This window comes from Chinchilla lanigera, unplaced genomic scaffold, assembly GCF_000276665.1.
Source record: "Chinchilla lanigera isolate Chin_1 unplaced genomic scaffold, ChiLan1.0 scaffold00014, whole genome shotgun sequence".
Lineage (NCBI taxonomy): Eukaryota > Metazoa > Chordata > Mammalia > Rodentia > Chinchillidae > Chinchilla > Chinchilla lanigera.
Genome location: NW_004955415.1, coordinates 2,492,462 through 2,519,159, shown reverse-complemented (window position 1 = coordinate 2,519,159; position 26,698 = coordinate 2,492,462). Strand labels below are relative to the sequence as shown.

At 34.5% G+C, this 26,698-nt stretch overlaps 1 protein-coding gene across 3 annotated transcripts in view; it reads right to left on the bottom strand.

The window, feature by feature from the left end:
- Adamts19 (ADAM metallopeptidase with thrombospondin type 1 motif, 19) overlaps positions 1-26,698 on the bottom strand; it is a 232,925-nt gene that overhangs the window by 98,295 nt on the left and 107,932 nt on the right. For all 3 annotated transcript variants that reach the window (XM_005380553.2, XM_005380554.2, XM_005380555.2), the window contains 2 exons: positions 3,817-3,957; positions 2,035-2,185 (listed from right to left, as the gene is read on the bottom strand). In XM_005380553.2, the coding sequence (XP_005380610.1) occupies positions 2,035-2,185; positions 3,817-3,957 (292 nt within the window). The remainder of the gene's footprint in view (positions 1-2,034; positions 2,186-3,816; positions 3,958-26,698) is intronic.

Here is a 26,698-nt window from a genome sequence, read left to right as displayed (position 1 = left end):
ACTCCTAAAAAGGCAAGTACAATTTAGCTTATTATCAAAACAATGTTAATTGCAGCATATAAAAGTTCTGTTTACAAACTCAGCCCTGTAGACTTCAAAAAATTCATCATACCATCAGTATTTAAGAAAAAATACTGCACCTGGTATTGTGGCACACACTATAATTATGGCTACTGAGGAGGCTGAGGCACAAGGATCACAAATTCAAGGCCAATCTAGGTAACATAGACTATGATACAAAATACAGTTCTAAAAATGGCTTGAGCATGTAGCTTGATGATTGATTGTTCGCCTATAATGTGCAAGAAAATGGATTTATCTTCAGTACTGCTAAAGAAGAAAAGAAGGAAAATAAAGATGATGAGGAGGAGGCAGAGCAGAAGGAGAAGCAGAAGCAAGAAAAGAAGGTGAAGAGAAAGAAGGGAGGAGGACAAGGAGGAGGAGGATGACAAGGATGAGGACAAGGATGATGACAGGGGATGATGATGAGCAGGAGGAGGAGAAAAAGAAGAGGAAAAGAAATATTATGATCAAATTTTTAATAGGCTAAAGATCTGGAAGTAAGATCAGGCTAAACAAATTGAGTAGCTGAGGTCAGAGAGGTATTGGGGACAGATCTGAGGCTACCTACTATCTTAATTATCACCAAGGATATTGAGTTATGAGGATGAATGCATGTTTTATGTGCAAACCATTGGGAATAAGGTCTCAATAACCTACTTACCCTAATTATTTTGAAGCTCCACTCTTCCCAGATGAGTATTACAGTCTATAGAGCTTTGCACATATGACTTTCATACAGTTCAAACTCCTTCACACATCCACTCACTTTAATTCTACATGAAATAGTTGCTGAAGGCTTACCCTGTGCCAACCATAGGACTGGATTCTCAAGAAACACACTCTGACAACTTGGATCTTACACAACTGTATGTGAGATTGATAAAAGCCAAATAATAAATAAATGAACATTTTTGATAAGATCTACATAGCTGTGAGCAAAAAAATAAAACATGACATAGTGACCTATGTTCTGTTCTTTATAAGGAATTTTTAATCTTGTGCATTTTTTTTTTTTGGTACTGGGAATTGAACTTATGACCTTGTGCTTGGTAGGAAGGTGCTGTGCCACTGAGCTATATCCCCAGCCCAATTATGTGCATTTATCCAAACAGCCTGACTTTCAACAAAGCCAATCCCACTGAAGCAGTCATAAACTTCCAATGGGTGAATTAGAGCTACTGGATATACTCATTCTACTTGGTCTCAGCATGATTATCAGTTTATCATAGAAGTACAAAATATGTGCATGTGTGTGTTTTGAGGAGGGGTGGGAGGGATGGACAGCAGGGACAGAAAAGAAAAAAGGAAGGATAAGCACAAGTAACAGTCTCACACCAAGGAAGAGGGTCATTTTTCTTCATCTTTAGATGCCAATTCTGATATGACTGCTTTCAGGCAAATTACTGACCATGATACATTGCCCCTTCTGTAATTCATTTAGGGATGTACTCACTAGTTTGTGTTGCTATACAACATGCTTTTAAACTTTTATTTTCAAAGTTGAAAGGTACAGCTCTGCTTCCACCACTGTATGTCTGTACATCATTGCCATTGCATTTTTACCCAGCGGCAATGTAGGAGAGTATGAGATTCAAAACAGAAGAACTGATTTCACAAAACAGACTTTCCTGACTTCTGTGGAATTTTTGAAGTTAAAATTGATGAGTTTTTCTATATTGTCTTTTTTTTTGGTTTTTCTCCGGTACCGGGAACCGAACTCACGACCTTGCGCTTGCCAGGCAGACGCTTTTGCCGCTGAGCTAAATCCCCAGCCCCTTCTATACTGTCTTTGATCAAATGCTCATGCCCAATTTCTATCACTTCCCAAGTATAGGGTGAATGTACAAAATTCGTTAAAGGATAGGGTGCTTTTGACCAAAAGCTCTAAAAATTATCTTTCCCTCCAGTAATGAATATTTATAAACAATAAATATGAATCGTTAAAATATCTCCACAGGACATGATTTTTACCTGCATTTCTTCACAAAAAGAGGCCAAAGGTCCAAAGAGAATCTGACATTGTTCATCTGCTGTGTATATCATTCCTGGCAGCTTGGAGGGAACCATAACAGAATTGAAACTCTGTGGATTTGTCTGTAGCAAACAGTTACTAGCCTTTGACCTAAAACAAGCATATATGTGTATAAGTTTTGAATTTAATGTAAAAAATATGAATAGCACAGAAATAAGAAACATTTTTATAATATAAGAATTTCACTTTAACTATTTATTTTTTCTGCAAAAGTTTAGGGGCTGGGGATTTAGCTCAGTGGCACAGCACCTGCCTGGCAAGCATGAGGTTGTGAGTTCAATTCCCGGTATAGGAAAAACAACAACAACAACAACAAGAAGAACAAAAAGTTTATCACTTTCACTATATTTTTAGAAGCTGTCCTATTGAAACTGTTGTCAGAGAAATTATCCCACATATGGAAATATTTAGTTTTAATTATGTAAAATAATCCTAATAAATAGTAATAATACTATGCAAATTAACAGACTTTTTACATTTATAAGTCCTATTCATATAATCAGCAAATCTCTATAAAATTATGTTGTGGGTATTATTTTGTGCATTTACACAGTGTAGAACCTCGGACTTACAGAAAAACCTGCCCAAAATCCATGCATGAAGGTAGCTGTAAAATGTGCAGCTATATTTGGGGATTTAAAGAAATTATTCCCAACTGAGTATTAATACTGTGAATATTTTTGTAGTTGATATAATACAATTTCCATTTATGAAGCGATATTTAATTTTATTATAGCCCTGATCCACATGAAGTCAGCCATATATAATCTTGCCTGCTCCTAGAAATATTTTCATTAGTTTCTACTGATGTAGCTACTGATGGTGTATTCAAATTATTACATAGGCAAAATGTTGCACTCTAGAGACTGCCATGTCAGAGTATTCACAGATACATTGCACATATTTCAGGACATAGTTATGATAATGCCATAGACATTATATTTTAGTAGATTTTAATACCCATTTAATAGGAAAAAAACCGGTTTGCCAATTTAAAAAGCATGGAAAAATGAATGAAGTTCATCTTTGTAATGAATTTAGCTAGCCAGCTAGATGTTCCTATATTTCTTATTTACTCTTTTACAGCCCTTAGAACTCTATTTTATATGGCATGTACTATGTCAGCTCTCCCTCTGAATACCACAGATATAGGTAAAAACAAGGGTTTTATAAGGGAAATTAGAACAACAGCAATATTTCTCATTACTGTTTCCAACCAGACATAAGCTACATATTATTGTTGAACGTGTAAAAGAAGAGAATCGAGATCAATTATAGTGGTGAAAATTAGTTATTAATGAAAAAAATGTTTAGAGTTTAGAAACACTGTAATGGAAAGTTGGTAACTTTTTCAAGGAAGCACTTTATGATACTATAGGTGTGTTGGGTGGTAAGCACGGAACATCTTACCATTGAGAAACATGAAAAACACAGTTAAAGTCCATGGCAGATACTTTTTATCATTAGAACAGCTTTAAACCTTACCAATCATCTTGCCCATCCTTTTATTTAAAAAATGTGGGAACTGAAAGCAGATGAGTTAAATAACATGTCCCAGTTCACTCCAGGAATTAACAGAAGAGCCAAGACTGGAGTCACATCCCTTGATTTCCACGTTGGTGATCTATCCCTTTTGCCAGACTGCATCCCCTGGTTGGCAGAGAAGGCAAAAATACAAAAACATTCGCAACACAACAACAGTAAGTAATCTCAGCAAGTACCTGAGAAATCTTTCCAGATCTTCCTTGCTACATGCAGACCACGAAACATCACCGAGGTGCTGTCCTTTCATCCATTCACCAGACATGATATGAAGACCATCAGCACATGATGGGTGGTCATTGTCGTGGTTAATACCCATGCTGATTCAGTGTGTGATTAAAAAAGATTTATATTAATAAATACTATTTTTAAAGTTTTCATTATTGTGATTAAAATAAGTTAAAATACTTAAAAAAGGGAAGAGCTTTGTTTTAAAGTGATTAGTTTCAAAATAAAGGTAGATTTCTGATTATATTTTAAACTTTGTTACCCTCATTCAAGGTATATATTTTTATTAATTAAAGAACATCTCCTCAATCTACCAACAAGTAAGTCACCTACATCAAAATTATCTATAAATTTTGGCATAGTAGCATACTATATATGAAATGCACAACAGTAGCTACACAAATACACTAGTTCTTACACTTGCCTAAATGTTTTTTTCACAAAGTTTCTGAAACTACGTTAAAGTATTAACCTTCTAGTATGTCTTCTCTATCTGCTTCGGTGCACATCCTCTTCCACCCACCTCAAGTAGCACCAACTGTCACCGGGAAACCTCACACGTTCTTGGCCATGTTGATCTTTTCCAGAGAGTCATGAATCAGATGAATTCAGCTGAATTCTGTTCTGAAAATCTGACTTATCTCTAAACAGATATTCCAAAAGCCCCTTAAATTCAATATGTCTAAAGACTGACCACCTTACTATCTCTTTCAAATCTTTCATATTTGTGTGTGTGTGTGTGTGTGTGTGTGTATGTGATTTTGCTAATCACTTCCAAATAAAGAATCGTCAGGTCAATATTTGTTCCTTCTCCCATATGACTATCCAAGCTATTTTATTTACTATGTATTAGGAGCAAACCCTGACAATTTTATTTTCTAAATATTTACCTCAGTGGTTACCACCTTTCTATTTTCATTGCTAAGGAGGGGTATAAGATATTAAATAACATTGACAATATTATGGTATTTTAACCATGTACTTTTAGTGTTTACCAATAATCTCCTCTCTCCTTTTACTCTGTCATAGTGTGAGCTACTACAACAAAATTAGACTCTGGTATTCCTCTACTTTCTCATTCCTTCAGGGCAATTCATCTTCATACTTTGTCACATGGCCTCTCCACCTCCATTCCAAGTCAGTTATTGTATTGTCTCTTCAGCAGTACCAAGTAACTTGTAGTTTTCCAACTATTTTGTCTTTCATTCTCCTTTAATTAATTGTTATTTTTCACTTCTTATGGTCTCTATACCATATGGTGGCCTTCAAACCTTGTACACAATTCTATATGGCAGGGACATAAAAAATATACACTATGCTGCTGAAATGTAACTTGTGTTAAAGTCATGTAATGACAAGCTGGAAAGTGAAAATATCTGACCTGCAGTGGCTGGCTCTAGAACTCACGGGATCAACCATTACACTTTGGGCCTCTGTTTTTTTCCATTTCCTACCAATCATCTTGTCCAAAGTGCCTTCTTTGCCTGAACAAATTCTACTTGATCATAAAATCAATGCAGTTTACTTCTAGTAAGCTTTTTCTTTTCACTAGCCCTCTACCTCATCTGTTTTTACTACAGAATTTTTTTTTCACCATAGAATTATGTAAACATTCCTAAGGTGTTTTCTACATTTAGCATACATTTTTAACTTTTAATTATTTCTCCAAATTCTTGAAGACAAGGACATTTTCAAATCTCTAAGAGCCTTACACAGAGCAATCATACTCTATATAACCTATGTTCAAAAGATGAACCAAGCCATCATGGAAAAACACTTCTATTTCAGAAAAATTCATATAATCTCTCATTCTCACCATGAGGTTATCCAAACAATTACTCATGAGTGAGGACATAGTGCTCAAAAAAGCAGAAAAAAGGTTTTTACATGAGAAGTCTGAGATGTGGGCAGGATAGTCCAATATCCCACTTTTCTTGTTATAATATAGAAGATCAGTAAAATGGTCTTTAATAATTAATTATTTATGAAAATATTTACAGTATATTTTAAAACAGATTAAAATAATTGTTATGAAGATTACTAAGGTTAGATTAGATTACTAAGATTACATTAATTAGAAGATCACTAAGGTTACATTACTAGAATAGTACTTAGGGTTATGTTTTTCCAAATCTAAATAAAAATGTAAAGACTATCCTATTTTATTTTCATTAAGGTAAATCAAATTTGTTATGACAATATATTTATTTTTGAAAGAAGAAAATGATACTAGAGTAATAAACAAATTACATCTATATCATGAATGAATTATCACTAAGTGACATTACTATGCTGCTAAGTTTGACTATGAAAATTCTAATCTAGATAAAATAAAAAATGTATTTTAAAATAAAACTAGTGAATCATATTCTGATTTCTAACTGTAATCAGCATTTTCAAATAGTTTTATCAACACATATTGTGAAAATAACTGGCATAGAATACAGGAAGATTTTGAGGAGAAGGAGGCAACAGTGGGAATTGTATGGAATTCAATACATAGCTCAATTGGTGGAATATTGGGGAAAAAAAGAAAAGATACTGAAGTTAAAGAGCGTTTTAATCTCCATATCATCCCCTTTCATAGGGACAGAGAACATTTAATAATACATGTATGAACATGTATTCTACTCATTTGTGAAACACACTTTCCTGATTGCTGTCTTCTGAAGACTTCAGAGGATGATGGAAAGTGCCTGAAATATAGGAGAGATTCTTCAATGCTCTTTTATATAAGGGCAGAAAATCAGAGATTTTATTGTACCACTCTAATTTGTCAAAACACAAAGAAAGTTAAATTTACCATTAAGGTTTAATTTGTTGAATTTACTTTATTTAGTGAGTGATCAGTTAAGAAAGATAAATAAATGGCACAAATTATTTGTTTAAGTAGTAAATGAATACAGAAAATGACATTATGGGAAAATGTTACAAACTGATAAGAATGGGTTATTATATCTAACCGTTGTGCTGTGATGCAGCCCCTGTCAGAATCGCCTTCTTATTTCCCCCGTGATTCTGGATGCAGTACATATCAATGAGTGACCTGTTAATTAATGACTCCTTGCCGTGTGAAACATACTTAGCTTTCCCATCATGGTGTTGCAATTTCTAACTATGCCCCAGTGATATTATTTTTGAAACACAACTGGAGTTTTACAGGAAGCATAAAACTTCCTAAATAATACATCCATTTGAGAGAAAAAGAAGGTCTGTTTCCAAGATTTAGCAATTTGAATGTTACCCAAAGGGGTGTAATATGATTTTCCAGATTGGAAAGACTATAACCTCTCATCCAGATCATCATTTTCCTTTTGGGATCCTGATTCTCATGTAAGAAATTAGCTTCAGCCACAGAGAGATCTGGTGATTCAAACATTGTTTACTATTAGTTAAATTTTCCTAAAGTTATTTCACTTGTAATAGAAGAGATCATATCAGATTAGGACAAGGCTTTCTTTTCCTTTTTTTGTTCTTCTACTTTTAAACAACACATCTGGAATTACCAGGAGACACTGCAAAATCCTGATCCTCACAGCTTTGAAATAAAACAATAAATTGTGAACATTTATCTGTGCCAGTCACTGTATTAGTCATTTATAATGATATCATTTCATCCTCACCATACACCCATGATGTTTCCATTACAAGGACTTCTATTTTACAGATGAGGAAGGCTCTTAGATTAATGGTGGAGCTGTGACCCAGACTCGCAATTTGATGCTCAGACAGATCTCTATACCAGCCCCAACAGTGTTACTCTTTTTGGATCAATCTCCCTCTCCCCTGTTTCTGAACAATTCACTGAAAAATTCACTGTTTTGTGAATAATTTTAAATGTTTTTGCTGTTTTAGCAGAAACATGCCTCTATATATACAGCTCTGTAATCAAGTAGCATGCATTGCATGGAAAACATTTTTGAGGTAAGACATTAGCAACACCTCTCTTCACACTGTGAAACTGAGGTACATTTTAATAATCTCAGTTTAAATTCATTTTGAGAAAAAGCCTTGGGCAAATAAACTCTCCACTAACATTGTACATGGTTGTCAAGTCAACTGAGAAAATATTTTTATCTTATAAAACTTCTCAACTTATTTAAAAGTCCCTGCCAGGAAGTTTTGTGATATCCTGCGGAAAGCTGAGAACCATTTGGATTTTGAAGATGGTCCCTTTTGATGTTTAGAAAGTCAGGGAACATTTATGAATTCACTCACATTTTTTGGATAATTTGGAAAGGACCTAGTCTGTAAACAGTAATATTTTAAAAGTGGAGTCTTTTTTAGCTGACTACATAGTACTTTTTATGACATAGTGTTTCCTACTAAAAGTCCTACATTATGTGAAAAAATTAATAAAAGAAACTATCACAATGCCTATCTAAAAGTGGATTATATTTCCAGAGAATGAAATTTAATTTCATATATTTCAGTGGGTATATCTGATTTGATATAAATCACTTCTGTGCATTCTTGTCAAAAAAGCATCGATAATTAGAAGATATTTTTACATATCATATTTCTTTCATATTTAAACTATTTTAATTTAATACACTTATTTTAATATGCACAAAAATGAAATATATACTTCTATTAGTACATCAAAAGCCTACAAAAAGTAAGTTAGCAACAAGGTAAAAAATGATAGGTTATAAAAAATATAGAGGTACCCAGAGTGCTTCATTTTTACTATATTGTGCAATGTGTACCCCATTTGTCTAGCAATACCATACACATTTGCTAAGAATCCACTATGGATAAGCCTTAGGTTTTACTTTCTAAATGTTTACCATCTACTGGGCTGAGAACACACTACATCTTTGTGCAGCCAAGTGAAGCTTGGATCTTGTTAGCTCTGTTCCTTACAACTCTCCTGCCTGTGTCCTCCTTTCTACCTCTACTGCTGTCAGTCACTACAGATGCTGACTGCTTCTACGGCTATATTATCACAAAGTCTGACTCCTGGTCCTCGGCTCACCTGATTTTAATGACGGATTGTTTCTTACGAATATGCTAACATCCTATGCAAAAATATTTAAATTGTTCTTGGAAGTACAAATCCTATAAAACTGCAAATAAGGACATTTACACTAGGATCATAGGGCATGCTGATGGTGAGAACTTATGGGCCTCATTTCCAACAGACTGAAAGGAAAGATTTAGGTATAAGAACCAAGAATCTGCCCTATCTAGACGATTGTTATTTACTGAAAATTCTGAGAACTCATAAGCGACAGGTAAAATCCAGTCTTTATCCCATTATCCAAGCCATCTACAACCTGAGTCCAATCTGATTTTGTCTGGCACAGTTAATTCACCCTAAAATTTTGTATAGTTCATTTCTACTAGAATGCCTTTCCCCATTAATTGGCATTTACAAGTCCAACTCAAACTTGAAGCCATTCTTCCTCTATAAAACAATATTCAATAAATTCTATCCCATATTTTTCATGACCCTTAATGTCTGAGCCCTTAAAATATTTAGTATGTAAGATATAATACACTGCTTTATATTTCTGGTGAATTTTAAGTAATGTCTGTCAACTACCATTACCCACAATATGAGCATTCAACAAACAAAATTAGTATTTAAAATCTTTCAATTATTTAATTCATTGTCTTTATAATTGGATATCTACTAATTTCCCAATGATATAGAATTACAGAAGCGATTAAATATCCCATAATTAGAAAGAAAATAGAAAATAACTTGTTCTCTTGTCATTTTGGAAAACTGTAAACCTAAAAAGTTCACAGATGACTTGCTAAAAATGATTGCTTGTCGTACTCTAGGTCACACATTTGCCAAAACACATTACAGAAATGCAAACAGAAAGCCAATTCTTACAAGAGAATTTATTAACTGAGTGACTTTTTTCCAACTTCCACCTACTCACTGTGACATCCAAACCCACATTTGGAGAGAATCTGGTATGAGACAGAGGCCACATCTACACTGGCAAAAGTCTCATTATGGTAATTAACTTGGACAACATTCTTGTTACATTAAGCTAAATAAAGTACCAAATATAAAAGCTAGTGTTCGTGATGTACAAGAGCCTTCATGATAAAAAAAAGACTTCTGAAACTCTGGGTAGAAATCACTGAAAACTATGAAATCCCTCCATTGATTAACAAAGAGATGTAAGGCAACTGAAGACTGAAAATCTCCTTTTCACATAACAAAATAACTACACTACTACTAATTATTTTTGTCTGTGTGCATTTTTTTATTTGAAAGAGAATAATAAAAAAGAACAATAGCAAAATACAAATAAAAACAAAACAAAGCAAAAACAACACAGATGATGCACAGTTTCGAACAAAATGATAGGAATTAACAGTGGCTGTTACATTGCATATTGTTATCTCCCACAAAGTTGTTCAGATTATTATTATTATTATTCATTTACTTTTTAGTATGTGCCAACCATTGCACCATGATATTAGATTGTCACTCATCCCAATAATGAAATTTGAAAGAAAACATAACCCACATTTTAGGTATGAAGAAAATAAGTACAGATATATTGATTTGTCCAGAGAACATTCTTTCAGAAGCTGGCAGGACAAGAATTCAAGCCCCAGGGTCTCTGTCTCTGCTGCACTTTCCCTCTTACTGACCCACCGAAATAGTTGATACTTAGCCAAAGGATGGCTTTCCAGAGGAGCATGCTTGTGACATCATAGAATTCTAATCAGTAAAATATGGGGGCAGTAGGCTTACATAAAACCACTACTAATTTTAATGGGTTAGTAAAATTAATTATAGAAAAATCTAGTTTGAACATGTTCAGGAGCAATAGATTTTTAGAAGAGTAATTTTTGTCTATTACAGCAATTCTTTTTTATTTCATCTATTTCCCATTGTAAAGTCCTTCAACTTGCCTTTTTTACTTCTTACTTATCTATTCTCCCTCAGAGTACATGTTTTCTTTCACATAATAGATATAATACCATACACTACTGATGAATGCATAACCACAATTGTACTGCCTTCTGAATGTTACTCCAACAAACCAGGAGAAATTAACAAAATCTGTGTGGATGCCTCCTGGGGCACACGCAGCTTCTTAATGAACTAGCAGAATTCTACTTTATTTATTTTTCCCAGTATTACTGAGGTATGATTGATACATAAAAATTGTAACATTCAGGTGTATAATGTGATGCTTTAGTACCTGTACACATGGCAAAATAATCATTCCAATCAAGCTAAAAACACATCCACCAGCTAACATAGTACTCTTTGTGGTGAGAACACTTGAGACCTACTGTCTTAGAAACTTTTGAGTGTGTAATATATTAGTAATACCTACAGTCACTGTGCTGTCCACTAGGTTACAGTACTTTTCAATAGCTTAAGACTATACACTTCGACAGATATCTATCCTTCTCCTCTATTTCCCAGCCCCTGGCAACTATTATTTTCCTCTGTAATCATGAATTCACCTTATTATTCTTTTAGATTCCACATATAAGTGAGATCATGAAGTACAGTATTGGTTATGGTTATTGTGAATCAGCAGAATTATAAATTAAATAGTTCTATTGCTAAAACTGCTAGATTTAGCCTTCCTATGACTGTAGGTCATGCATTAAATATTTGAATGGGCTACAAAGAGCATTCATCACAACTAAAATATAGTTAAACTAATCCATTTTCATATATTTTATTTGAAATACAAATTCCAAATATCATCTGGTACAGAAAAGGGAAAAATATTTTCCCATGTTTATATTTGCATAGCCATCAAACCTTAACTTCCTCTATTCATTGAATGCAATTGCATTCCTTAATCCAAATTAATTATTCTTCTCTACTCCTGGAACTCAATTGCTTTCTATTTCAGATCTCAAGATGTCTGTCTCAGGGCTGGGGATTTAGCTCAGCGGCAAAAGTGCCTGCCTGGCAAGCGTAAGGTCGTGAGTTCGGTTCCTGGTACCAGAGAAAAACCAAAAAAAAAAAAAAAAAAAAAAAAAAAGATGTCTGTCTCTTAAATAAGTATCAGTAGAACAGATGGTTGTTCACTGTTGTAGCTTATATGTAGATGTCACCCCAAAGCCTCATGAACTCATAGGTGGGACTTTTGGCAGGTGATTGGAACATGGGGGTGTGACACTCATCGATGGATTTTTCCACTGTTGAGTTCATAGTTTATTGTGATGTTGGGTGGTGAAGCCTGGTCAGAGGAGGACAGATGTCCTCTTCTCTCCTTCCTTGATCTGTTTCCCTGCTTCTCACTGCCATGCTATAAGCAATTCTCCCCTGCCACACCCTTCTGTCATGCCACGCTGCCTGGGACTGAAACCACTACCAACTATGAGACAAAATAACCTCTCCTCCCTTAAGTTGTGGGTGTTGGGTGTTGTGCCCTAGTAAGAAGAAAGTAACTAAGAGCTTCATTCATGTAATAAATGTTTAAGTACTTGCAAAGCATAATGCACTCCAACTCAGTGCTGTGGATTAAAATATATTAGATATTAAACCTGTTTCAGAGAGATTTTGTTTAGCTGGATTTATATATATATATATATATATATATATATATATTCATTAGAAATCAATGCATCTTATAAATAATAATACATGAAGGTGATATTTGCAATAAACTATACAAGGGAGTTAAAAGAGGAAATGTACTTTCAGGTTTAATTTATAAAAGGAGATGGCATTTGTCTTGGTCATTGACATGGAAAATTGGAATAGATATAAATCAGTAGGGGAGAGATCTAGGATAAGAAATAAAATTATGAACCGAGATATAATGTTTAAAATTATTGTTCTTTTGTAATCACTGAAATAGAAAAGCTATTATAAGGTTAGAAAAATAGATTATGATCACTCTCTAAAACTGATGAATCTAAAGCTAAGGAATTAAGAGTTTATTCTTTTAAGTGGTTAAAAAGCAATAAAAAATTTCTCAACTGGAAAACCTTACCACGACTTGGGAAGTAGAATCTTTCTAATGTGTGACATAAATTAGAAAGATATGGTATTATGATAAGAAGACCAATGAGGTGAGATTTGCAGTAGTCCAAGCCCAGAAGAATAATAGGAAAAGAAGCCGATGGAAGGGATTCCTATTTCAGGTGAAGAATAAATAGAATTTGGCAACTGATTATGGGAGCAATTAAGAAGAGAAAGAGTTAAAGATGTTTCAGATATCTCAAGCAAGGCCTGGTAGCAATTTCGGTGGCAATAATAAGAATGCACCTGTCTGACAAACCAGTTTAGAATCTATCCCTATGTCCCCTCAAGTCTATCCAGGCACAATTTCCAAAGAATATGTGCAAGTCTCACTGATTCCAAAGGCTTATTAATCAGAAGTCATATGTATTAATGATACTCTGGCAACCTATAAATTAGCAATTGCCCAAAATATTTATTGCCTTAGGGAACCAACTTCATATAGGCCTCCTCAGTCCATTAAGTTCTGATGAATCTCCTGAATCAGAAAGAACTAGGTGGAGAGGTCAGGTCTCTCTATCCCAAAGTTTAGTAATAATATATGTTAGTACTTTTTCCTGTCACAAAAACAAAACAAAACAAAAAAATGCATTTCTGACCATATCACTAAACACTCTATGATTTTATCATGATAGAGGTACTACCTTCCTCTAATTTAAGAAACTTCATATAGTTCAACATCTCAATTAAATAGACAGTCGTTATCATAAGAGATTCTCAAACATTAAATAAATGATATATGTTTAATGGAGTCTTTATAACCTGTAAAAATACAGACCACTGCAAGGGCATTTCAAAATTATTTTTGACACTGTTTCAAATATAAATTATCATAAGTGTGTTAAAGAAAACTACAACGACAGTAAGATATACTGATTTTAATCAAATAAGTTTTCACCAACTTTATGTCTATAGTATTATCCCAAGAGTACAATCCATATTAAAAGAATACCATTTAATTACAAGAAAGTGCTGAGCCATTGGACACTAAATGCTCAGAAAACAAGTACTGATGCAAAAAGGCAACTATATTCAAGTTCTTACAAATTTTTTTATCAACTATCTGTTTTAATAATAATATAGCTAAATTAATCAAGTAGCCAAAAGTTGAGTTGTTAAATCATTCCAGATGCAAAGAAACACAAATATAGATATGAAATAATCATACATAAAATGTACACATGGAATTATGGAAAAATTAGGAATAAAAATCCCAGAGAACTTTTAAGAGCATATTAAAGAAATTTAAGGTACACAAAGGGTACTTTGTGAAGAATGATCTGAAAGAGGAAGAGAACCTAGAGAAGAGGGCAGGGAAAGTTTTCACACCAAGAGAAGCAAACGATTCTTCAAGTGGTAGTGAATATGGGTTCATCTGAAAAAGCTTATGTAGTAATGAGATCGGTAAAAGTAAGATTGCTTTGTGGTTTCAACTGATATTTTTATGCATGATGCTAAGATGTTTTTCAGATTAGTAATGGGTAAGTTTCTGTGGACTATGATGTAGTGTCTTGGTTACTTTTCTCTCATTGCTGAGACAAAATAACCAATGCCCAAAATGAAGGAAGGAAAGGTTTATTTAGCTTACATTTTGTGAAGGTTTCAGTCCATACTTGGCTGGATCCGAGGCAGAAGATAACAAAGCAACAAGAGCAAAGCGGGGAATGGCAGCTGAACAGCAAAGCAGCCAGAGCAAAAGGGAGGAATTGTGGCAAGCAGCCTCTTTCCCTCCCTTACATTGTAAACAGGCTACCCCCACCTAAGGGGCATATAGCTCTCACATAATCTCCATGCCCTCCTCTTCCACAGGCTCAGGATGTATACAAAGTAAGCACCCTGGCTATCTGCTGAGTTACTTAGCCAAACCTCTAGACTCCCCAAGTTGACACAATGTATCAACCATAACATGTGGTATCTATTCCCATGATTCTAATAAGCTTTAGTCATTCTATGTATTGATTTTTAAACTCTCTTGACATTAAGGTAACATTGCATACCATGCGTGTTAATTGTAATTCATCTGACTTGTCCCTTTTTTCTTTGTGCTGATATTCTATTTTGAATAGCTCACTGTGTATCTCTTGCTTAACTGTTTCTTTCTTTCTGTCTAGAATCACAAACATTGCCTATTAAAATATAACACATGTCAACCAAACAAAATGGAAATCTGAATGCATGGACTCCATCCAGTGTATTTGGTGTAAGGTCTAAAGTAGACAATCATAGTTCTGCTACTGTTGTTTTTGGATAATTTCCTTCACTGATTGTTGGTATATGCTTTATTGATAAACTATATTGCTATATACTTTCCTGTTAGCATATGGATTTTTTAAACTCTCTTCCATTGGTGCATCTGCTTATTTAAGCACCAGTACAAAATACATTATATCTGAAGGGCTTATTGCTTTCTCCAGGTAATTTCTGTTTTAATAATGTTTCTTATATTGACTTTTCAATAAAGACTTCATGATAAGCATGCCTAATAAAGTAAAGGTAATGAAAAGTAAATTCTACTGGTATTCACATTAAACATACATTGCTGTCTTTGTATAATACTGATTGTTTCTGTCTAAACTCAACAAATTCCTTTCTATTTACTTAAAACATTTTTATGACTCTTTGTGTGGTTGTAAACTATTCTTTTTAAATTACTGTTTAGGAGGGCATGAGATGGCAGAGTGCTAAGCAACAGAGAAAGAGCCTCTTCGAGTGTTGCTATCCAGACACAGGAATATAGGAACACAGGGAAGATGAGAAGGAGGAATGTGAGTTCCCCTGGACTCAGGAAGGAATTGAAGCATGAATTGAAGCCCATGGAGAAGGTGAAGAGAGAAACTTCAATGAAGAAGGAGCTACCCAACAGCACCTTCTCCCTGAGACAGAAACACTGCACAAGTGGAGCAGTCCAATCCTGCTGACACACAGCAATTCTGGCAAGCCCACAGGTCTCCAAGGAGAGAAACAGCAGTGGAGGGGAGCAACTGACATGAAGGATTACACTAGCTGCCAGAGAGTGCTGAGGGCTCAGCCCTGCTGTGTGAGAAAGGGATTGGTGGACAACCATTTTGGAAAGAGATCAATGGAACTCAGAACTCAGAGAAGCTGCTGGCTCCATCTAGTAGCTCCCAGCTGGGCTCAGACCCATGGAAGGTGCCCTGCAGAGTAAAGGTCATCAAAGGGTGCAGGCTCCCTGCCTTTTTGAGATAAACCAACACAGAGTAGCTACACTGTCTCCATACAGTGTTTACAAACCTGGAAGTGGACTTTGTTGCTGTCATTGTTTTAATTTTTGTTTTGTTTTGTTTTCCTCTCTCTTTTTTTTTTTTTTGTTGTTGTTTGTTTGTTTGTTTGCTGCTGGTATAGTTTTTCATTTTTGGGGTATTGTTTTGTTTTGTTCTTTTTGGTTTCTTTCTTTCTTTCTTTTCTTTCTCCTTCACTGTTTGAACTTGTATATATATGATTGTGTTCTGTTCAGCTTCTCTTTTTTATCTCTTCCTCCTCTCCGTCCAGTGTCCTGCACCAGTTTCCCCAAATTAGCATGTACCCCTTTTGTCCTCCAGCCTTCTAATCTCTTCCTCCTCTTCCACTTCTCTATTTTCTCCCTAAGCTATTTTAACTTTTAACTCCTGAGGGCAAAATTGACATAATAAGGACTGTATACAATTTTTGATTTGTTTTAGGCTTTGTGATATAACCACATTGACAAATTAATGGTTACTTTAGTTTGTCATTTTATAGGCTGTGTTTTATGCTATTGTTATTGGTACCACTATAACTAAAAGTGACATAATAGTTCTAAAGAGCTGTTACATCACTGAAGGAATTAAACTAAAAAAAGAAGAAAAAGAAAAGAAAGAAAAGAAAATGAGGAGACACTTAAAGAAGATGGAACCCCAAACATCAGCAAAGGCAAACCCATGGTCAGTGAGGTGAGACAACCTGAAAACCACCCACCTGGCCTCTCTGAAGTGGTAACAACAAAGCAGTTGAATGAGGCTTTAGAAAAAATCAAATCAGAAATAATTTCTCAGATAACTACACAGCTGGTGTCCACAATGAAAGCCATGTTTCATGATTCTAGAGCAGGTACAGACAAGAAAATACAAGAGTTTAAGAAAATTATGGAAGCCATGAATGCCCAGCATAGAAAAGAAATTTTATCTATAAGGCTGATTCAAGCTTATATCTAGGAGAATACAAATTCCACGTAAAGTATTTACAGCCGATTAAGCCAATGTGAGGAAGGCTTACAGCTCAAGATCACCAAAAGAAAGATATCTTAACAATAGCAAGAGACTATAAGAAATCAATACAACAGCTGTAAGATGTTTCAAGAAAGAATAATTTAAGATTAGTTGAAGTCTATAAAAAAGCAGGAGATAGCATGAATGATATAAAAAAATTGTTCACAGACATCAAGGCAGAAAACTCTCCAGGTAGAGAGAAAGAACTTGACATGCAGTTAAATAAGACATATAGAATTCCAATTGGTCACTTCCAAAAAATATCCACAGCCAGGCATATCACAGTCAAGATTCCAGAAATCCAACAAAAGAATAGATTATTAGGAAAAAGAAAGAAATCACCTACAAAAGAAAGTTAATCAGAATCACAGCTGACTTCTCAGCACAAGCCCTCAAGGCAAGGAGAGCTTGGAGTGAAGTATTTCAAGCTCTAAAGGAAAACAACTTTCAACCCAAATTGTTATACCCTGCAAAACTATCTTTCAAAACCAGTGGAGAAATAAGGTATTTGCATGACAAAGAACAGCTGAGGAAATTCATGACCACAAAACCAGCACTCTAGGACATTCTAGAAAGGGAAAAAAAGGATTACAACCTCATAAACCCCAATAGAAGAACCCCACCAGGCAAGGCAAATAATTAAAGGCAGGGAGAAAAAAATGAGAGACCAACAAAAGTAAAAGAATAGACAAGGATAAGTCAATATATATCAGTTGTAACTACCAATGTCAATGGCCTTCATTCACCAATCAAAAGGCATAGACCGGCAGAATGGATCAAGAACCAAGATCCAACAATATGCTATGTACAAGAAACACATTTAATTAAAAAGGAAATTCATAGACTGAAAATCAAAGGATGGAAAACAATACTCAATCCAACAGGAACTCAAAAAAAAGCAGGGATAGCTTTTCTGTATGCAGACAAAACAAATTTCAAACCAAGACTGATTAGGAAAGTCACTACATCCTTATAAAGGGAACAGTCAAAGAGGAATAGATAATTATTATAAATATATATGCAACAAAAAACAGTGTATCCAGCTACATAAAACAAATATAAACAGATAGAAAAAATGAAATAAGCACTAATACAATTATACTGGGGGATGTTGATATTCCATTGTCACAAAAGGACAGATCAACTAGACAAAAAAATCAACAATGAAATACTAGAACTGAAACAAAATTTCAACAAATAGACTCAGTAGATATCTACAGAATGTTCCACAATACATCAGAATGTACTTTCTTTTCAGCTACCTATGTGATGTTCTCCAAAATAGACCACATAATAACCCAAAGAACATGCTTAAGTAAATGCAAACAATTTGAAATTATCCCATACATATTATCAGACAACAGTGCAGTAAAATTGCAAATCAATGACAAAAGAAACCACAAGAACTTTATAACTGCATGGAAATTAAATAGCACTTTCTGAACAACAAATGACTCACAGGTGAAATTAAAGAAGAAATTATTTTCTACAATTCAATGATAATGGCAATACAACATGTGAGCACATATGGTACATAAGGAAAGCAGACCAAAGAGGGAAATTTATAGCAGTGAATACCCATATTAGGAAAATAGAGCAAGCACAAATAAATAACTTAATGCTGAACATCAAATATCTAGAAAAGGAAGAGCAGGCTAAGCCAAAAGCTCATGTAAGGAAAGAAATTACAAAGATCAGAACAGAAATTAATACATCAGAGACTAAAAAAAAAATGAAGAATTAAGCAATCAAGGAGTTGGTTCTTGGAAAGATTAAATAAAATTGACAAACCCTTAGCCAACTTTATAGAAAAAAAAGAAAGAAAAGAATCAAATCTACACAATTATGAATGACAAGGGTGAAGTCACAATGGACCCTGCAGAAATTCACAAGATCATCTATACATACTTCAAAAACTTGTATTCTAATAAGATGGAAAATGTAGAAGAAATTGACAGGTTCCTTGATACATATGAATTACTAAAGCTGAATCAAGAAGACATGAAAATTCAAAATAAAACAATATCAATCAATGAAATTGATGATGTAATTAAAAACCTACCAAAAAAGAAAAGATCAGGCCATGATGAATTTACTGATGAATTCTTCAGAGAAGAATTAACACCAATACTTCTCAAACTCTTTAGTGAAATTCATTCCTGGCAGCAAGCATTACCCTCATACCAAAATGACCCAATCCAAAAATTGGCATCAGAGATAAATACAGAGTTTCCAGATGAAGAAACACAAACAGCTAATATATATATGAAAAAATGTTTAACATCCCTGGCCATTAGAGAGATGCAAATTAAAGAAATACTGAGATTCCATCTTTCCCTAGAAAGGATGGCTATTATCAAGAAATCAACCAACAACAAATGTTGGATGGGTTGTGGGGAAAAAGGAACAATTCTCTCCTATTTGTGGGAGTGTAGACTCGTACAACCACTGTCAGTGTGGTGATTCCACAGAAAACTAGCATTACAGGTGCCATTTGACCCAGTTATTCTCCTTCTTGGTTTCTTTCCAGAAGAATTAAAAACATCATACCACAGGAGATATATGTGTGCCCATGTTTAATGCCGCACAGTTTTTAATAGCTAAATCTTGGAAACAACTCAAATGCCCATCAACCAAGAAATGGATAAAAAAGTGGTCTTTTTATATAATGGAGTATTATTCAGCCATGAAGAAAGATAAACTGGAGACTTTATAGGTAAAGGGATGCAACTTGAGACCAAACTCATAAGCGAAATAAACCTGATGTAAACGTGTAAACATCACATTGTCTCCCTAGTATGACAAGCTGAAAGAGTAAATGTGTTCCAAAATGTACAATAGGTACTGCACAATAGGTACTGTAAAATGTGAAGAAATTTCAAAAGAAATAGATGTCTTAGGGGAGTGAAAAAAAGAAGGGAAAAAGCAAAAGAAAAAAAATTATATACACATAAGATAGTTAAAATAGTTATACTATTAATTTCTCTCAGTTCCTTCAAAAGGTAAATTTGGGCTAATATTGTCCAAGAAAACAATCTTTGATGTTGTTCAAATCTTTTCTTTCACCTGTCACATCAGTTAGGGAGCTGTATTGACACTCCCCCTACTATGGTAGTAGTTATATCTGTTTCTCCCTGTACTTTGGATAATGTTTGCCTTTGCGGCTTGGAGTTATGTCATTAGGTTCTGGCTGATTACTATGGATTTTTTTTCATTCCGAGGCCTGAAGAAAACCATTTGATTCCAGCCAACTGTTCATGTATGTAGCCTGGGAAAGGGCTCTGGAACTTTGGTCCCCACACACCAGAATACATGCAACCCTCAGCTTCCTCATCCAATATTGTGGTTCTACCACTGTACATGAAACTTTTGCTGTTTTTTATTTCATTATATTCCTCTTAGTATGCAGAAATTCCTTCTTTGGGCTTTCCAGTTTGCCTATATGTATAAAATTGTTACACTCATTTTACTTGCTTTGAGGGTTTAAAACGTAGGTGGGAAATTTCACTGTCTTCTCAAACTTCTATTTGATCCAAAATTCTAACAAATTTAATGTAATAAATGCCAACCTATTACTTAAATAATAAACATAAACTTTTATTATTTAACTAATATGATTTTATTTATTTCTGCTCAGAGCACAGAAGATAATATGTATTTTTATTTTTAATGAACCATTGTTTTATTTACTAAAGAATTTTAAAGTTTAAAAGCAATAGCTCAAAATTTACTGGATATTTTGTGTAAAAACGCTTTAATAATTGTTTGGAAGCAGTTCTTCAGATACAATGACCAATTTCAGTCTTTTGTTACCCAGTTTTCAAAATTGAGGCTATTTAAGGGACAGGAATGTACAAAAGGCTTGAGGTTGAAATGATCTGACAGAATCTTTACTTTTGTAGGTTTTTTTCCAGTGTCAGTTTTTATGTATTGCTTGAGATGTGAAGAACTGCTACAGGCTTCCACAGAACCTTTACCTTGATGATATCTTTACCTAACATCAACATGGCAATGTTATTTAACGTTTGAAAACTGAGTAGATGCTGTGTCACATTACTTACATTTAAAGGTTTCTCTCCACTATAAACTCCTTAGTGTTCAGTAACGGTTAAGCTTTGATCAGGTTCTATGCCACATTCTTTACATTTGTAGGATTTCTCTCCAACATATTATTTGGTTCTGAATACGATGTGTGGTTCAGTGAAAAGCACTTACACATTCTTTGCATTGTATGGTTTCTTTCTAGTATGAATTATCTAATGTTCAGTAACTGCTAAACTTCTATCACTTTATTGTAGTATTACATTTGTAGGGTTTCTCTCCAGTATGAATTCTTTGGTGTTGAGTAAAGGCTGAACTTTGATGAAGGGCTCTGCTACATTCTTTACATTTATAGGGTCTCTCTTCAGTGTGTCTTCTCTTATGTAAAGTAAGATTTGATCTTCCAGCAAGTGCTTTGCCACATTCATTACATTTGCAGGGTTTCTCTCCAGTATGAATTCTCTGGTGTCTAGTAAGTTTTGAGTTTTGATAAAATGCTTTCCTATGTTCTTCACATTTGCAGGATTTCTCTCCAGCATGAATTCACTGATGTTCAGTAACAGTTGAGCAATATTTAAAGGCTGTGCCACATTCTTTACATTCATAGGGTTTCTCTGCAATATGGACTTTCTGATATCCGATAAGATTAAAGCTTTGATTAAAGGCTTTGTTACATCCTTTACATTTGTCAGACTTCTATCCCATATGAATTAACAGGTGTTCAATAAGAGTTGAGCAAAATTTAATGGCTCTGCCATAAACTTTACATTTGTAAGGATTTTCTCCTCTATCAGTTGTCTCCTGTTGAGTAGGAGATGCACTTTAGTTAAAATCCCTGCAATAATCTTTACACTGTAGAGTTTCTCTTCAGGTTCAATGTTCTGGTGTTGAGCAAAAGCTGAAGTTTTGGTAAAGACTTTGTCATACCCTTTACATCTGTAATGTTCATCTACAGTATCAGTTGCCTGGAGTTGAATATGGATATTTAGATGGACAACAAGTTTTGAGCACTGATAAAAGACTTCCTCACATTTCCCACATTTATAAATATTCTGCAGTTAATGAACATACTGGTGTTTACTAGGATTAGGGCCATGTGCAAAGTTTTGATTAATTTTATTACATTGACAAATTTTCTGTCCAGTATAAATATCCTGGTAATTTTGTTGGCTACAGTCCTCAATAAAGACCTTCCCTTGTTCATTATGTCTCTCAAGAGTTTTCCAAATATCTATATCTGAATTTTGATTAAGCATCAATGGATTGGTAAATAATGTTCCATACCTGTCAAAATAGTTTATTGTGGCCGAACGACCTATTTGTTGATTGCAGAATAATATAATCTTTATAAAAGATCTCTAAATGATCGCATCTGGAAGCTTCCTTGCCTTTTTAAAGTTCCTTGTCTATAGAAATATTTTAAAGAAAATTTAATACAACATCAAAGACTTTGAATTTTTTCAAGTAATTGAGTGAATCACTGGCTAGACACATGTTTACCTTTCCAAAATTTTCTCTGTATGAAAAGTTAGGTTTCATAATTTGATGTGATTGTTTACTTAGGGAACAACATGGATCACTGAAAGAAAATGGCATGCAGGTATTTTCTTAGACATTGCATATTTTTGGTTACTGTTGACAGTGAAGTCTCTGTCGTTTTCAGCTGTCCACCACTGGTTCTGTCCATTACAAAAGGATTTTTCACCTTCACACTTGTCAGCAACTTCCCATTCTTTTCTAAGTTGTTAATTTCTATGGCCACAATTTTTGCATCTTTGAAATGCCACTTTATGAAAGGAATAATGTACCTCTGGCTCTGATGAAAACTCTTGGATATGATGAGAAGTCATACCTGGAGGAATGGCTGCTGTCCCTTGACTCTTATAATCCAAGCTTATTTTCTTTGCCCCAGAAAGGCAATCAGGTTTGGTTTAGAGATACTTAGATCAAAGAAGGCAAGGTTTCCACAATTCTCTAGCATCACTTCTGCATACAACTCCTGCTCAGCAGGGTCCAAGCATTCCTATTCTTCTAAAAAGAAATCAGTGGCCACATCTCTAAATGTCACCAGTTCTGTGGTTGGCTTCCAGGATATGCAGTATTTTCCCTGTGGATCACCAATAGGCCATCCCAGAGAAGAGAAACCATCAAGCCTGAAGCACAACCTCTAGTGGCTCCCATAATATATATTTTTAGAGCTATGAATTTATCTATTGTTCAAGAAATATGTTTTTGATCCCATACTGTGTATTGAACACGCAAGCACTACTGTTTTAGATGCTGGAAATACAATAGAAAACTTAGGAGGTGACTAGATTTCATTATACACCAATGGAGAAACAGAGTGGGACTCTGAAAAGTTTCATTGGAAAAATAAAAGTGGGAATTGGGGTGGATGGTTGCATTTATAATGTGAAGACCTGCTATAAAAAAGTCTCACTGAAGAGTGATACTTGGGCAGAAAATTAAAGAATGTAGTCAGCATCATGGCTATCAGGGAGAACTTTCCAACCAGGAGAAAAACAAAAGCGAAAGCTTTGAAGCAGGTGTTTGCTTCATGGGTTTGAGTTACAGCACAGAGGCCAATGAATCTGTAGCAGTCAGTGATAACACACTACAAAAGAGGGGGCAGAATATGTAGATTTTACCAAATTAGATAAGGAGTCTTTACAAAGTCTCAAGCAAAGAAATCAAGCTATTAGCTTTGTTTAAATAAAATTTTCTCTGAGTTGCAAAGGAACTATAGAAGACAAGATCCAAAAAAGAAACTTCATTATGAGGTTACTGTAATAATCCAGATGTTAGGTAATAAATGTCTTAGTCTCAAATGGCAGAAGGAGAATTCCTGAGAAGCAGCAAACTCAACATATTACCAGGGTACAGTTAACAACTCGTGAATTAAAGTTGGACTGTGAGAAGCACGGAGTACTCACAAATAACCTCATGGTTTTTGTTGCTCTACTGGAAGGACTGAGCTTTCATTTACTAAGTTAGGAAGACTTTAAAGGTAACAATTTTAGGAGTTGGGCAGTCATTTCCACATGCACATGCTAGAATAAAATCCTACTCCATGATGGCTTGGGTATATTTGAAAATATAAATACCCTTTGTATAAATCTTTACTTGATAAGCTTTTAAAAGTCCTTGGCAAATGTATCCTAAATAATTGAATATGCATACTTTTCTTTTGTCTAATAAATTTTCATTGACATTCCACACAGAATATTTTATTTACTACGTATTTACTAAGGTAACTACTATACCTATTAAGCCATTCACTTATTTGACTTACATTTATTAAATGATTAATAAGTACAGAACAATGTGAAGTGCATGAAGAATCCAATGATAATCAAAGCACATGGTTTGTCACCTCTCAAAGCTCACATCCCAGGAATACAGGTATCTAATAGATAGATATTCATAAAGAAAGTGGTGCCATTAAGGTGCTAAACAGAGATTGATGTACACAGAATGCTTCTTTTATAAAATGGCTATTGATCTCATATATGAACCAAGAGGAAGGGGATATAATTATTGAAAGATGTGCAGTAAGAGTGTTCTGGGTACTTAAAAGGGGCAGCATATGTTTGTGTCCATGGACCATTACAGTTTATGCCAACAATGTGATTTATGGTAGGATCTAGAGCTAGTTGGTGAGAAGAAATACAGTACATTAAAAACAGAGAGCACACTAGTGCAGCTGCAATACCAACTAGATACAGTACTGAGAATGATAGGGAACATGAAATAAAGTATGACTGCAAAGATCAGGTGGGGACAGATAATCTAAAGCCAGCCCAGAAGTGAACTGAGTTGTTAGCCAGAAGTAATGTTTCCCATTTCTGGCACAGCATTATAAGTAATATCAGGGAATTTGGCTTTAGACAGACTTGGTTTAGAGCATCCACTCAAGCACTTGTTAGCTAGGGAGCTTTGACAATCATCATCTCCAAAGCAAAGCTCATATTGTCGCCTTTCTTTTTAAGGTGGGAGCAGCAGTCTTTGTTCTCAATGTGTTAAACCAGTGCAAAGTACTGACCTTCAGAGCAAAGTCTGCAGATTCATCAAGGTCAGAAAATGGTCACAGAGCTATTTAATTAATACATATATTAAAATTATTCCCTGAGAGTTTATACATTTCAAAATATCTAAGACACAAACTTCATTTTAATAAAATTAAATGTGGGGCTGAATTTAGTAGAGCCATATCCAATAGTAAAGAAGTCATTTCATTGTTGGTTGGAATTGCAGAGGACTGAGTTGTTTGTAGACCTAAGAAAACTCATGGTATGTGTGTGCATGTGTGTTCTCTCTCCTCACTTTTGTGTGTATCTCACATGTGTATGCATGCACATACATACATAATGTTGCATACTTATTTATTTATTTATATAACAAAGTAATCTAAAACATTATTGAATATTTGCACAAAAGAACAAGTTTTATATTTGTAATGAATTGTATCACATAATAATGTCTAAATATACTTAGGGAGAGAGAGAAAGAGAGAGAGAGAAAAAAATAAAGCAAATGTATTTTCCTAATATTAGAATTAGAATGAAGAAGTACTTCTAATTGAAAACCTTAGAGAAGAAATGAAAAGTATGAAATTTGACTATATAAAATAAATCTAACAAAAACTTTAAAAACCAAGAGTATGCTGTAAGATCTATGAATATTTTTACAGCATATTTGATCAAGAGAATGACCTCAATATAAAAAAACCCTAAAAACTGAATCTCCGTCAGTTCAGTTTACTCATCTGTATGGTGAGTGATAACAGGCAACACATAGCTTCAACTTTTGTAACATTGGCTTATATTTTGGTTCACAAATTCAATTCTTTCCATGATCTCATTTGCAAACTGAACTGGATGAGAACTGAATCAAATTTCTCCATAAGGACAATACTGAACCTCAACACTGAATTTGATTCAGTTCTCATCCAACTCGGCTTGTGACCAGAATCACAGAGACAATCAGGTTGGGGAACTGAGGTGCCGCTGGATATGAGTGCACAGGGATTAGCACATACCTGCCAGTGAAAGAGGGCATTGCTTTAATCAGGTAGAACTGGGCAACCTTATATAAAATATGAGATATGAAACATGGAAATATTGCATACTGTTTAATAAAACGTTAGCTCAGCAAGGTGGGTTAATCCCAAGCATACAAGAAATTTTTGTTCTTTGCCTAGGTCTGAGAAAGTAATCTCTTAACTATTGGAATATCTTCCCAAAGGATCTTTGATGAAGATGTCTTTGGTTAGCTGGGGGCCATGGACCATGACAGTTTACAGCAACAATGTGATTTATGGTAGGATCTAGAGCCAGTTTGACCTCTGGAAGGAATAGAAAGAGAACTTTTGACTCATGGGTAGTCTGCCACTTGTACACAGCTAAACTCTAGGAAAACTATTGGACATGAACCCTAGAGTTAGCTTCTGTGGTTGCCAATATTCTGCAGGCATATTCATAGGTAATTTTGGGGAGAATTAAGCAATGGATTAAGCCACATTTGGATAGAAAAACTGAAATCTGGGGCCTGATGTCTCTTGGATTCTGCCCTTTGTAA